General features: G+C 41.5%; 1 protein-coding gene across 1 annotated transcript in view; it reads left to right on the top strand.

The window, feature by feature from the left end:
- Nucleotides 1–902: 902 nt before the first annotated feature.
- Nucleotides 903–13,969, top strand: part of Hmcn1 (hemicentin 1) — a 424,838-nt gene continuing 411,771 nt past the window's right edge. Inside the window, 1 exon segment of the mRNA XM_051147547.1 lies at nt 903–1,558. Within this exon segment, the coding sequence (XP_051003504.1) occupies nt 1,291–1,558 (268 nt within the window). The 5' untranslated portion in view covers nt 903–1,290.

Genomic DNA, 13,969 nt, shown 5'->3' with positions numbered 1-13,969 from the left:
AGTAACTCCTTCTCCGAGGGGGTGGGAAGAGTTATTAAAAGAGAACAGAGAGCAACTTTTCTTTGCTTTCCTTGTTAAACCTGTTCATACGGGGCTATCGTGTATATATAATGGTTATGACTTGGACGACCATTGTAATGTTTTCCACGGTAAAGTTTCCTTGGGTATTGGCAAGAAAATGCCATTGCAGGGAACAGCGTTTTAGTGGGTCTTTGCCTGAGAGCTGACACACAGTTGTGCAAGAGGAAACGTGAAATGGGGATATTATTCCGCACCACCATGCTTCGCAGAGGATTTAGACTGATCAGCCAGGTGAATCTTGATAATGGAATCACAACTCCCCTAGGTTTGTGATGTGAATTCAGTATGTCTCGTTGTCTTCTAAACCACCCACACCATCCATCCTGTAGCTGCAGCCCAGAGGAAAGAATTTTCCAGCTCCCCCTTCTGGTTGGGCTAAATAGGTGAGTTGAGGGACAAGAAGCTGAGCTGGGGCGTTTTTTTAGCTTTGTGTGTGTGTGTGTGTGTGTGTGTGTGTGTGTGTGTGTGTGTGTGTGTGTGTGTGAGAGAGATTATGAGAGAAGTGTCCTAAGCACTGTTGCACACACTAGAAAAAAAATGTGCATCAATTCCCCTGTGCTAGCTAATGTAATGCCCTTGAATTTGAGACTGGGCCACAAATTCTTGAAAACCATTGTTTACCTTGGACTTTTGTAATTTGGTTATAGTTCTAAAGGGAACATAGGAGCTGACTTTGAAAAAGCTTCCCCGGTACTGAAGTGACTAGGAACTCACGGAGGAGAAAGTAGCCCTCCGGGGTGGGGGCTCCAGCAGAGGAGGGACGGCTGCCAGCCAATCAGAAGAGGAGGTTGAGCCCGGCTTCGCCTCCCAGGGGCTAGCTGTGGAAAGTTGGGAGCCTCAGTCGCTGGCCTGGAGCGCAGCAGCGGCGGAGGCGGCACCGCAGGCTCGCAGCGTCCCTCAGGGCATGGACCCGGTGCTCTGCCGGTGCTCAGCTACTCGGAGCGCCCTGCACGCGCCGTAGAGCCAGCGACCTACCCAGGCGGACAAAAGGCGCCACATCCCTGCGCTGCCCAGCCCAGCCCCTTGAGGCAGCCGGCCTCCAGGCTGGTCCCCATCTCATTCTCCGCTCCAAAGTTTGAGTTAGTTCAGAAACTGCAAAAGGCTGATGAGGCACCAGAGAGGAAGTCCTCTGCCTGCTGTTGAGGAGTAAGCACGGTGCTTAGGAGCTGAGGGCAAAGAGAAAAGCGGCGGGCAAACAAGGAAAAAAAAATGACTGCCCAGGAAGTGGTCCACATAGTATTCCTGGTGGCTCTTCTGCATTCTTCCCTAGCTGGAGATGGGACCTCCCAGTCTGAGAGCAGGGCTGAGGAGATTCCAGAGGGGGCATCCACGTTGGCTTTTGTGTTTGACGTGACTGGCTCCATGTATGATGATTTAGTTCAGGTTATTGAAGGGGCTTCCAAAATTTTGGAGACGTCCTTGAAAAGACCCAAGAGACCTCTTTACAACTTTGCTTTGGTGCCCTTCCATGATCCAGGTAAGGGAAATACTTCAGTATTTGTTGTGATTCTTAATTCTATTACTTCTTACTGCTATGAATTTGTTTTATTGTCAGAAAGTTTCAAAAGCATTTTTTTTTTAAAGTGTGCAGCTGTAACAAAGAATTGCTTACTGGCATCTGGGTTTGCTCTCATACCTCCTTTAGCGCTCAGCGGGGCTTAGCCGTGGAGTGAGTAGATGTTTAGGGAGATTAAACAGCCGTGCCCTGACCTGGAGATGCGGTCCTCTGAAGATCAGAACCAGGAACCTGCAACAGCGCCCGCAGCAAACTAAGGGTTAACTGGTCTGCATTTTACAGCTAAAGGCGGTTTTAATTGCAAAGGCAGCCAGGACAGGGACTTGGTATTCAAGAGCAAGGCACTGGATTTTTAAGAGCAAATACACTCTCAAGATAACCTCACACAGGAGAGAAACAGACCTGCTGTGGGACACATGAGCAAGTCTGTAAATAGCAGCTGGGAATGGAACTGACGGCATGAAAATGAAACACAGAAGCCATTCATTTCTCATTGTATTCGGGTCATCATTAGTTAGATTCACAGACGTGTTGTAAACAGCGTGGCCATGTCTCCTGCGGTACAAATGCATGTAATTTGCTGGGTTTGTGCTCTTGAAAGGTAGTTGAAGAAAAATAGCTTTATGTTGTGCCTTGGAGCTGTGGGTTTCTGCTGCTGCACGGTAACATGATCCTATTTACTCTTTTCAGTTTCTTTTTAAAGTAGCACCTCTCTGTGAGCCTCATAGGAGCCCACATTGTCATCTGTTGAGGGTAGCGTTGCAGGGGGAGCCCTGGGGCTCGCTGTCTTGTGTCCACCTGAGTTTCATTAGTGCAAGTAGCTGCTCAGTGGAAGAAATAAAGCAGTGGTTTCTTAAAAGCCCTCCCCCACTGCTCTCCCACATTCCCCTTTGCTTTTGAAATTCTCCCTTCACGAGACTTTGGCATAGACTCTTTCACCATGAGAGCATGAGGTTAAAGATCTCAGGGTTGATTTTCTTCTTCCTTGTGCATTTGCCAAACATATTAAAATCCTAATTATTGCTAGTTATCAAATGTGGTACACTTCAGCTATTCAAAACTCTATTCTTCAATGGCAACAATAAGCCAGCTTGCTCTTCTTTGGTCTACATATGCATTTCCACACTGCTCAGGCGTGATGTGCTTTATTTATCTGAATTAAGAGTTAGATGGTCCTTGGCTGTGTTTACTGTCTCAGTGAGACACCTCAAATGTCATGATGTTTCAGTTTATAAGATGCCAAATGCCACTTACGATGCAGTCCTAGCTTGCTTGTGTTATTTTGGAGTAGCCTAAACATATTTTGTTAATAGTGATAGGTCCAAAGTTGGCTCACATATAAAGTAAAAGCTGATTTTGCTAATTTATAGCACAGTTTGCTTGCCTTCAAAAAATGACATTATGTTACTGAAAAAAATTAAAGTATGTTTCATCTTATAAATGTAAGCAAACTGCCATATTTTGGAGTGATGTGGAAATATTTTATAACAAATTGTATAAATGTGTGTTATTTCCCAACTGCTAGGCAGTGAGAAAGTCTGCACACTGATGCAGTTGATTTTCCTATAGTTTAGTAATCAGAAATCAAAGTGGGGGAAACTTGGTATGTTAACTGGAGGTCACTAATAAAACTAGAGCTTTTAAAAGTTAAACTGTATTGAGAAAATAATTTTAATTTTAAACTTGTTTAATAACATTGCTTATAATATTTGTAGCTCATTGTCATACCGATTATATTTCTATTATGATTAAAAGTAGAGAAGAATGTCAAACAATTCATATTATCCAAGAGTATTTAAAATATTTTTACAGATAGAGGAATATAAGCTAAAATATGCAATTAGCATTTAACTTCAAATTCACTTTAACAGATTACTATGATTGTGTTATTTTTTTTTCTGATTTCCTCTTTGTGTGTGTGTTCATTTAGAGGTTTTGTTTCTCTTTTAGTTGATGATCAGGATGTAATGATAAGAAGGACGTTGAATGGGGCTTGACTGTCTTACTGACAGTAGGGGAAGATCAATTTACATTTTTGAAGTTCAGTTTCAATATCAATGAGTGAGAACTGGATTTCAACATACCTAAGGATACTTCTAATTGTGACATTTTGTGATTCTTTATTTCACATATGGCCTTTTTGTCATCTCTAATACATATTTGTACTATTGAATAAAGCAACTAATGTGGAAAGAAACAACATCTAGCATTGAGCTCAAGTAACGACACTCACGACCCAGTGCTTGCTCTGTTGACACCTACCATCCCATGTAGCCAGGTGGGATAATGGGTGAGTTTGGGGGACAAAGTCTGAGACTTGTGAATAAAATCTTCAGGTCTTTGGAGGTGATTATTTGACAAGTCCACATGACAGTTCAGGCAATGGTGTGTGGCTACAGGTATGGACAGGTCCACATGACAGCCCAGGTGATGGTGTGTGGCTACAGGTGATGGACAGGTCCACATGACAGCTCAGGCGATGGTGTGTGGCTACAGGTGATGGACAGGTCCACATGACAGCCCAGGCGATGGTGTGTGGCTACAGGTGATGGACAGGTCCACATGACAGCTCAGGCGATGGTGTGTGGCTACAGGTGATGGACAGGTCCACATGACAGCCCAGGCGATGGTGTGTGGCTACAGGTGATGGACAGGTCCACATGACAGCTCAGGCGATGGTGTGTGGCTACAGGTGGTGGGAGTTTGAAAATACACGAGGAACATGGAGCCCAGGGAAGAAGAGTGTCTAATTGTGGCCAGTGTGGTGATAAAACACATCAGAAGATGCTCACATGGGAAAGGGTGGGAAGGATCCTGGAACACCAAGAGGCACGGGGAGGGAAGCAGCTGCCTTGGACTGCCTCAGTTCATGGAGGTGGAAACTGGCCTTTTAAGGATAATTAACTGTGTTGAAGAAACCTTTTAACCTCCAAAGTCATGCTTCCTGTATTAATTTTAATCAATTAATTACTTTTCGAGACACGGTCCTTTTAGCCCTGGTGGTCTGGAATTCACGATGTAGGCTGGGCTGGTCATGAACTCATGGACTACCTCCTGCACCTGATCCTGGTGCTGGGATTTCAGGTGTGCACCATGACACCCAGCTACTGCATTAGTTTGTAATGGCCTTGTTAAGACATATGTCCTTTATCATACAATTTACCCCTTTATCATATATAAGTTAATGATTTCTGTTATATTTACAGATTGGTGACATCATCACGATTGGTTTTAAAAACATTTTCTCACCCTGAAAAGAAGTCCTGTGCCATTTAGTTGTTAGTTTCCTACCCACTAATTAAAGTATTCTTCTCCTAAGAAAGCCACTAACCCATTTTCTGTCTCTCTGGGTTTTCCTGTTCTGGGCTTATACATTATAGATATTGTTTATAATCATATGTGGCCTGTGTGACTGGATTCCTTAAGTCAACATGATGCTTTCAAGGTTCATTCATATTGAAGTATGTGTCAGTCATCATTTCTTTGTATGATCAAGTTATCTTCATCACATAATAGACCACATTTCACCTATCTACCAGCCAGTGATGGAGTTGTAGATATTCTCTACCTTTATGTGAATAACTTGGTGAATATCTGCATATACATTTCTGTATAGACATGTTTTTATTTCTTTTGAGTGTATATTTAGAAGTGAAATCCCTGGGTCATGATAACTGTATGTGTAATTCCTGAGGTGTGGGCAAGCTATTGTTCAAAGCAGCTATAACATTTTATGTTCCCAATAGCAGTCTGTGTGAGATCCCATTTCTCCATATCTTCATCGCTAGGTCACCAATTATTAGAATATATAGTAAACTTTTCTGTTTTTGATACAACTCAAATTTCATTCCTGTGTTCCTCTGAGCACAACAGGAGACAAACTGATGGTCCCTCCTGTCCTTTTATCACTCAGTGCCCTATTTCCCCCTGTCTCTGTGAAGGCAGCTTTCAGAGCCAGGAGGAGGGAGAATGGGTACCACTTTAATGAGCTGAACATCTTCTTCCCTTTGACAATCACATTTCACTCTCTGGAACATCTCATACTGGTCTGTGTTCCTTATTCACTTGCTTGCTGTGTTTCAGGCATTGCTTAATGCCCTGTGGAGCCAAAAGAAAATAAAACCAAAAGGAAGGCTCCTGCCATCATGGACCGTACATTCTACTGAAGAAAAGGGAACACAGGCAATAAAGAAAATGATCAAAATACACACAAGCATTTGATGCCTATGATTGCTATGAGGAAAACAAAAACCAGGAAAAGGACATGAGGCGGATTTGCAGGTGTTAGAATTTTAAGTATGGTGGCTGAGAACAACCCGGAAGAAGAGATTTCATTTCAACAGTGTCTTGAAGGAGGGAACATTGAATATATCTTTTCTAGGCAGATGAACAATTAGCAAAATGTCTTAGTGATAAGAACATCTTGATACATTTAACCTGAATGCCTGTGATGTAGAAAGTGATAGAGGGAATTGGAAAATGAGGCCTGCAATAAAATAAGACCTGTTCAGGAAAGGACTCATAGCCTTTCTTTCTTTCTTTCTTTCTTTCTTTCTTTCTTTCTTTCTTTCTTCCTTTCTTTCTTTCTTTCTTTCCTTTTTTCTGTTCTTTACTTTCTTTCTTTCTTTCTTTCTTCCTTTCTTTCTTTCTTTCTTTCTTACCATGATTGACATGGAGAGCTTCTTTAGAATTTTATTGTTTAATTTATGTCTATGAGTGCCTTGTCTCCATGTTTGTCTGTGCACCACGTTCATGCAGTACCTGCAGGGGTTAGAATAGGGCACGGGTTAGAATGGGAGTTACAGATGATTGTGAGCTGCCATGGGAATGCTGGGACTCAAACCCATGTCCTCTGGAAGAGCAGCCAGCGCTCTTAACCCCTGAGCCCTCTCTTCAGCCCTTGACCATAGAGTTGCTAAATGGAGCAGTGACACAGTCAGCTATGTACGTCTACAGCATTATTCTAGCATTAGGTACCAATGGGAAGCAGATAAAGAGCAGAAATGAGTCAAATAGAAGACTGTGGATTCCTTCTTGTGTGGAGTTGATAGCTAGAGATGTTTGCTTATGTTTTGAGTAGAAAACCAAGGAGACTTGATGATGTGCTGAATGTGAGGTACAAGGGAAAAACAAGATCAAATGAGTTCTGAGACTCGGCTTGAGTAAACAGAAGTGTGGCAGCACTATATTCTGACATGGGAAGTAAGATACTGAGTGACAAAAGGACAGGAGAGACCATCAGCTTGCCTCATATTGTGCTCAGATGTGGGAGGGTCTTTCATTTTTGAACATGTATGAACTTGATACACATTTGATAAATACATGGAGATGGAATAAGGAAGTCATGCATATGACATAAAAGTCCAAGGGGAAAAAGCACAATGAAAGATGATTATTCCAGGCCCAAAGGCATACAGATATCATAAAGATTGTGTTTAGGGCTGTCAGACTAATGAAGGGGCTGACTGTGCTTGGGGAAGAGAGGCCTGAGGACTCATCCTAGAGACGCAGGGATGTTTAGCTAGAGCGGTGACAAATAACCAGTGACGCGTCCAGAGACACTGGAATCAGAGGGGGCAGGAGAAGCTCTGACTTCAGGAAGGAGACTGACGGTCAAGTGAAGGGAGTTTAATAATGTGGAAGCCATTGGTGACGAGTCGTCTCAGTGACATGAAGGTGATGAAAGCCTGTAGGGAGAGAATGCAAGAGAATGGAGAAGAGAAATTGAAAATCTTTGTACCTGTATTTCTGTGCGCAACTGCTGGGATGATTGCCTTATTCATAAGGCTAAATTTGAATGAGGTTGAGATAAATTATTCAGTTGATTCTTTTCAAAATGCAAAAGTCATGCAGTAGAGTGAGCATCCATTTTGGGATGGAAGGCTGAGTGGTTTTCCTGACTCTTGCCATTTAAGCAAGCTGTCTAATAATCTTGACAGGTCCTTCTTTTGCTGCCTATAAAATTAATGCATTGTCATTACCAGACGATGATTTTTACTGTAATCTTTTTTTTTTATCATAATAAAGTGAAAGGCAATTGACTTTAATGAGACTGGAAACAGAAAGGATTTGATTTATTGACAGAAATATCAACATTGCATTTCCCTTATATTTAAGAATTTCATTTTAATAAAACCCATAAGCCCTCAGTGGCTTTGCACAGTTTGATCTGACCTGTGTAGTGTTAAGAAAGCACCCCGAGACTTTTGTAATATAAAGATTCTTAGAATATTTCTCCGACCAACAGCACAATTACTCTAAACCACAATGAACAGAAAGATTCTTACATAATTTAGACTTTGAAAATTTAGCTGCTCTTACATGAACTGTACCTCAAGTTGAATGATTTCCACTTCAGTAAGTATGGGAAACAAGGAGCTGTCAGACCTCGCCATGTCTCTAGCATATTGTGCAGGAACAGGAATTTTCACGAAGGCAAAATACAACACACACACACACACGGTATACATATATGATGTATATGTGTATATGTGTATATCTATATGTATATGTATGTACACACATATGTTTATATATATGAAGGAGAGTGCTTTGAGGAACTAAGGAAACTGCACCAACAGTTAAATGAGGGTTTTAGTTTTTCCCCCCCCTTCATTCAGCTTTGGTGACCAGAGACAAGCAGTCTGTGTCTAATTGCCACTCCTCAGCACCAGAGTGAGGGGTCTTGGGCGAACAGCGATGATTTGTTTCACAGAATGAAGCATTTTAACCTGAGGTCATGGATTCTTCTTCTTTGGATAATTCTAAGGCTGAGTAGAGATACTTTGCTATGCATAATAAATACTCCTCCAAGAAGCTAAAAGAGATAGGGACTGGAGGGATGGCATAGTGGTTAAGAGCTCTTACTACTCTCAGAGGACCTGGGTTCAGTTCCCAGCACTCTTACTAGGCAGCTCACAACTGCCTGTAACGCCAGCTCCGGGGGATCTGAAACCATCTCCTGGTCTCTTCGGGTACCGGTATTAATGTGATTATACCCACGCAGAAGCACATGCCTATATAAGTAGCTAAAAAGTAAAGCAATGAGGAGTATATTAAAGACTGGATTATGATAAATAAAGTTTTTAAATTTTATTAAGGATTTTTGCTCAGGGTTACCACAGAATGAAGATATTTCATGCTTATGTGGTTAAACGGAGGTTAAACCCTTCTAATTATTGGTACTAAAACAAAATTTGGCTTTATGGTTTGCTTCTGTCAAACAAGCCATAATTGATAATTTTTGCTGCTTTCTCCTTAAGAATTCCATTCATGTTATAGGCCCAGCAACATGACAGATGCTTAGCTATTTCTTCAAGGAATGCATGGATGAATAAATGAACGCTAAACAATGGAGGAGTCCTCTGTGTGTTTTTGGTCTACTCTGTGCAAACAAGTGCTTCAAAGCGTATTTACATTTTGCTTTCCACATCTGTGAATTAGTTTTAAGTCACATTACTGAGGAGACAAAAGCTCCCGGCACATTAACTTGTCAATTAGGCCATTTGGTGATAGTTTACCTCTCATTTAAGCTTGACTGAGGAGGAATATTGTGATCTAGAAAACACTCCATTCTTGGGTAGTTACTGAAAGCTTGCGTAAGCAGCTGATTACACTGGGCAATGTGTCCATCATGTGGAATTGTCTCAGCCTCATGCCCTCCGGCAGTCTGCTTACTCTCCAGTTTTAACTGGACCTACTGATGGAGTGTCACAGCAAATAAAACAATTCCCAAGAAGCATTGTACAAACAAAAGAGCCACACTGTTTCTCCCCACAAGTCTACAGGGTTTTCAACTTCAGGTCTCTGTCTTCTGGTAAGCTCTGTTAGGGTTCTCCATATCTATGGAGGATTAAAAAAAAAAAAAAAAAATGAAGCTGGCTCCATATAAAAGTGCAGCAATGGCAACTCTTCATTCTGGTGGCATTACCATGGTTAAATAAAGCAGTGCATGTGAAAATGTTTTAGAAGTACTACAGAGTTCATGTCCAAGTTAGTATTTGATGACCTCCCATTGGTGAGGAGGCATGGTGGCCTTCAAAGAAAGAATAAGCAGACTACCAAGATGAGACTTGATAGTCTATAACAATAAAGTGGGGGAGGAGGCTCCCCTCGGTCACAGACCTAGGGGAGGGGAATAGGGTGAAAACTGGAAGGAGGGAGGAATGGGAGGATACAAGTGATGGGATAACAATTGAGTTGTAATCTGAATAAATTAATAAAACAAAATAAAATTAAATAATAATAATAATAAAAAAAGAAGTACTACAGAGATGGCCCAGCAAGTTAGGACACTTGTTGCTAAGCCTGGCTTGAGTTCAACCCTCTAGGTCCCCCATAGTAGAAGGAGACAGCCAACTGAAAGTTGTCCTCTGACCTCCACACATATACCATGTCCCACTCCTAATAAATACGTAAACAGAACCAAATTTTAACAGTAAAATGTACTATAATGTGGATAGTTCAAAGTCACATTTGTCTGTAAAAGTTGAAGAAGAAAATGAAGTTACAGGAGAAACTGTACAGTGTTTGTATAATTAGGGAATGGCGCTAAACAGATGTTCACTTGGTGACTTGGCTACAAGTCAACATACAGGCAAAAGACAGTTCAAACCGGTTCAGCATCAGTTCCGCTCTGATCCATGGACTGTTTCAGACACATGTGTTCCTTCTTACATCATTCCCCTGACCCCACACCACTGCCTCATTATAGAGGAAAACTGCAAGGGAGTAGAAATACTCCATTATAAACCTTTATATTTATTTATTCACTCATTTATTCATTCCCTAGTCAGCACATTTGTTATTGTTTATTAATATTAAGGATCATGCCATGTGTGTTGACTCAAAAACAGTGAAACACACTTCAGAAGAGGCTACGGGTCTATGAGGAGGGCCACAGGGGGAATGCAATACGATATACCACAGTATATTCTGTGGTGCAAAGAAACACCAAATTCTCTACCCTCTTGGATTCATGCGGGGCTGGCTAGCAAAGGTGTTCTGGAAGAAGTGTCATCTGGGCTGAAATCTGAGGAAAGTTCATGAATAAAAGCAGCTTAATCAAAATGTATTAAAGGTTTTGCATTTCACGATGAAAGCTCTTGGGAGCTGGGAAGATTGCAAGGATTATCATTGCATCGCTGCGTTTTTCAATTTAGAACTTTGTCTCTTGGCACAGCAGAGCAAGGGAGTCTTCAGAGCTGGTAGCTGAGGGATGAGGCCTCCGCCATTCAGGGGAGGAAATCCTGGGGGCATCTTCAGGAGACCTGTGCACCTGGAGAAAAGGATAAATTTATGAGTAATTAAGGAAGTCCAATTGACTTGACTTTGTCCTACTTATATTGGAAAAATAAAGCTAACAACTACTTTGTGAAGAGCGCATGCGATAGGAGAGAAGAGGTATGATGCGGTGTTTCCTCTGAGAGGCAGCGTCACTCCGAGGGTTGTGAGTATTGATAGCAAGCTCTTTGTAGATTACCTTGTCTGAAATGAACATCATCTACAAGTTCATGGGTCAGCAATAGTCACAGAAACATATTTGAGCAGTGTTCTAATTTCCAACCAAGTCCTAACCAGGACTCAATGTGTTAATTTATTTTGCTCTTGAATAACCGGGATTCCACTGTGGTGATGGACTGTTTTCCTTATAAATATGTAATGATGTCGTTATACATTAACACCAAACAATTAACTGTCCTTGTTCTGGTTGCCCCCACTCTAAACAGCTTTCTGATAATGTAACTTCATGTCATTCTTTATGGGGAGAGAGTGCTCCAGGCAGACACATACATCAGGTTCACCAGACAGTCATATTCTTCACTGGTAACTCATACTTTGGCATTCCAGTTGTATACATCAGCCTCCCTTGTTTAAAATGCTATGACAGTGTCATGCTCAAGTTTCTGGGCTTTTAAGTCTGGAAGCCAGATACTAGTCAGTGATGGCAAATTTATCACAGTCCATGTTTCCCTTGTGGGTCTGTTTGGGTGGCCTGTCTGTCTCCAGGTATCACTCCCAGCATTTCTCGCTGTCAGTGTTAGCTGAGTGTGCCAAGTAGCTGTTCTATCCACTTGAAACTTAGACAGATGACAGTTGAAGCCATCGGAATGGGTGAGATCATCCAATGAGTGAGGCTCAGAAAAGAAACTGGATAGAGCTGTGGAGTATGCAAATGTTCAGGGGACAGAAGAAAAGAAGGTCACAGGGAATTCGGAAAAGGAGAGACCATGAAAACAGTAGGAACAAAGGCTTTAAGCAAGCTGTCAACTCTTTCCATTTATAGATTGATGAAGGGAAAGGCCAAATAATATTAAAGTTATTTATTCAAAAAGTCTCATTTGACTTGTGGAGGCATAGGCTGAGTGGTAAGAAAATGAATCTCGTGAGTACACGCTGTTTCTGGAGTTTGATCTGTAGCTTGCAAGCCCAGCTCTTCCAATGGCTTCCTGGACAGTCATCTTTCTGTGTAATATGATGTACCTTATAAGGTTTGTGCATGGGCTAATTGTAGTAGATGTTCAAAGTTTCGTGCACATAGTAAACGCTCAACAGACGTTAGGTGTTGGGTCTTAGGGTTGTGTAAGGATGTTTTGATTTCAGACGATAAGAAAGAAAGAGTCTTTAAGTACTGTTTGAAAGTAATCCACATAGTTGAAAAATATTGCAAGTGACACCAGAGAGACTAGATAGCATATGGAACCAGGACTTAGAAGAAAAGAGATAAGTTACAAAGAAAGATCAGTTGTTGGCAGGTAATGTTCGTTCAGTATGAAAAAGAGAAAAGCAGAGAACAGATAGGCAGAGTTACAGACCCGCGGTACATGAGGATACAGGATATGGATTCTTTTCTGCGCATGCGTGGGTAAAATGGCAGCTCTCGATTTTTACGTACCTCGTAACTCAGGCTTATATGACCTCACAAAATATGCCAACTTATTTTTGAAGAGAAGTCGATTGTCACAAGTTCTTTTTTATTTCTGTTTTAATATTTTGTTTAGGGGCTGGAGAGATGGCTCAGAGGGTAAGAGAACTTGCTGTTCTTCTTCCAGAGGCCCTGAGTTCAGTTCCCAGCAGCCACAGGGTGGCTCACAGCCGTCTGTAATGTGATTCAATGCCCTAGTCTGGTGTGCATGAAGACAGCGTACTCATGTACATGCACCAGATAAATAAATCTTAAAAAAATAATATTTTGTTTAGATAAACGTGTGAAATCAAGTTGTGCCCAAGAAGGCAGGACAAAGTGTTTACTTGACCTATTGTAGCAAAATACTACAGACTGGATGACTTGAAAAATGTAAATTTACCATCACAAGTCTGAAGGCTGAAGTCCAAAATTCCAAAACTAAGGTGTTAGTAGGATAGCTTCCTCCTGAAGGCCGTGGTGAAGAATCTGTGCCAAGTCTTCCTCCCCGCTCCTGTGGTGTTCTTGGCTTGTGGTCCTTAGCCAGGTCTTTGCCTTCATCTCCACGTGATGTTCTTTCTGTGTGCTGTGTCAAACCCCACACATCCCATTTTTTTTTTTTTTTAATTTTTTCCTTCTGGTGGGGAACACTAGTCACACTGGATTAGTGGCCCACCATATTCAAGCATGATCTCATTTTAACTAGTTATATCTTCAAGAACCCTATTTCCAAATATGGTCAAAATCTGAAGTGCCAAGGATTTCAACACCAAGTTTTAGAGGACACAATGCCACCTATAGCAGATTATCCATCATGTAACATTATAATTCAAAAACTCTTAAGTGTTTTTTTTCTATCGGCACTCATGTCATTTAGCAAATTTCTTAAACAAAAGCTTGTGTCAGCAATCATCTTGGGTTCTAGTCTCGGATCCCTTTGTGGACATGAGCAGAGTCCTGATTGGCAGCTGTGGAGAGAAACAGCATCACAAGCACAGGATTGCTTAACCCCTTGAAAGAATTTTCATTAAGAACCCTGTGAATATTTTATTCATAAAGCATGGCATTTAATAAAAACTCTTTTTTGATCTTTTAAAAATGAATTTTGGGATATTTACTTTAATTTCAAAATGGTGGAAGTTGTACAGCGGTTAGGCATTCTGGGAATTCTGTGTAGGCACCAGGATATTTTAAGTTTTTATAACTCCAGATCCCTTTCTCGGAAACTTTAATGTTAGAATGTTTTTCTCCCATTGGTACAACATCTCTGAGAACTTTGTTTTAAAGTTTTATGGGAGGTGGGAGGATTCCTTGATGTTTCAAAAATAGAAGGTCGTTGCCACTGAAGATGCTTCAGGGCAGCCCAGTAGCTGCTCTTGCCAAGATCTGCAGGGAGAGCCTGGTTAGATGGGCCTTTGGGTGACAGGTAGCCACAGACATGGAGCTACTACCTATCACCTACTACCTAC

This window comes from Acomys russatus, chromosome 6 (assembly GCF_903995435.1).
Source record: "Acomys russatus chromosome 6, mAcoRus1.1, whole genome shotgun sequence".
Taxonomy (NCBI): Eukaryota; Metazoa; Chordata; class Mammalia; order Rodentia; family Muridae; genus Acomys; species Acomys russatus.
The sequence above is the reverse complement of the archived record's forward strand: the minus strand, read 5'-3'. Positions and strand labels throughout refer to the sequence as shown.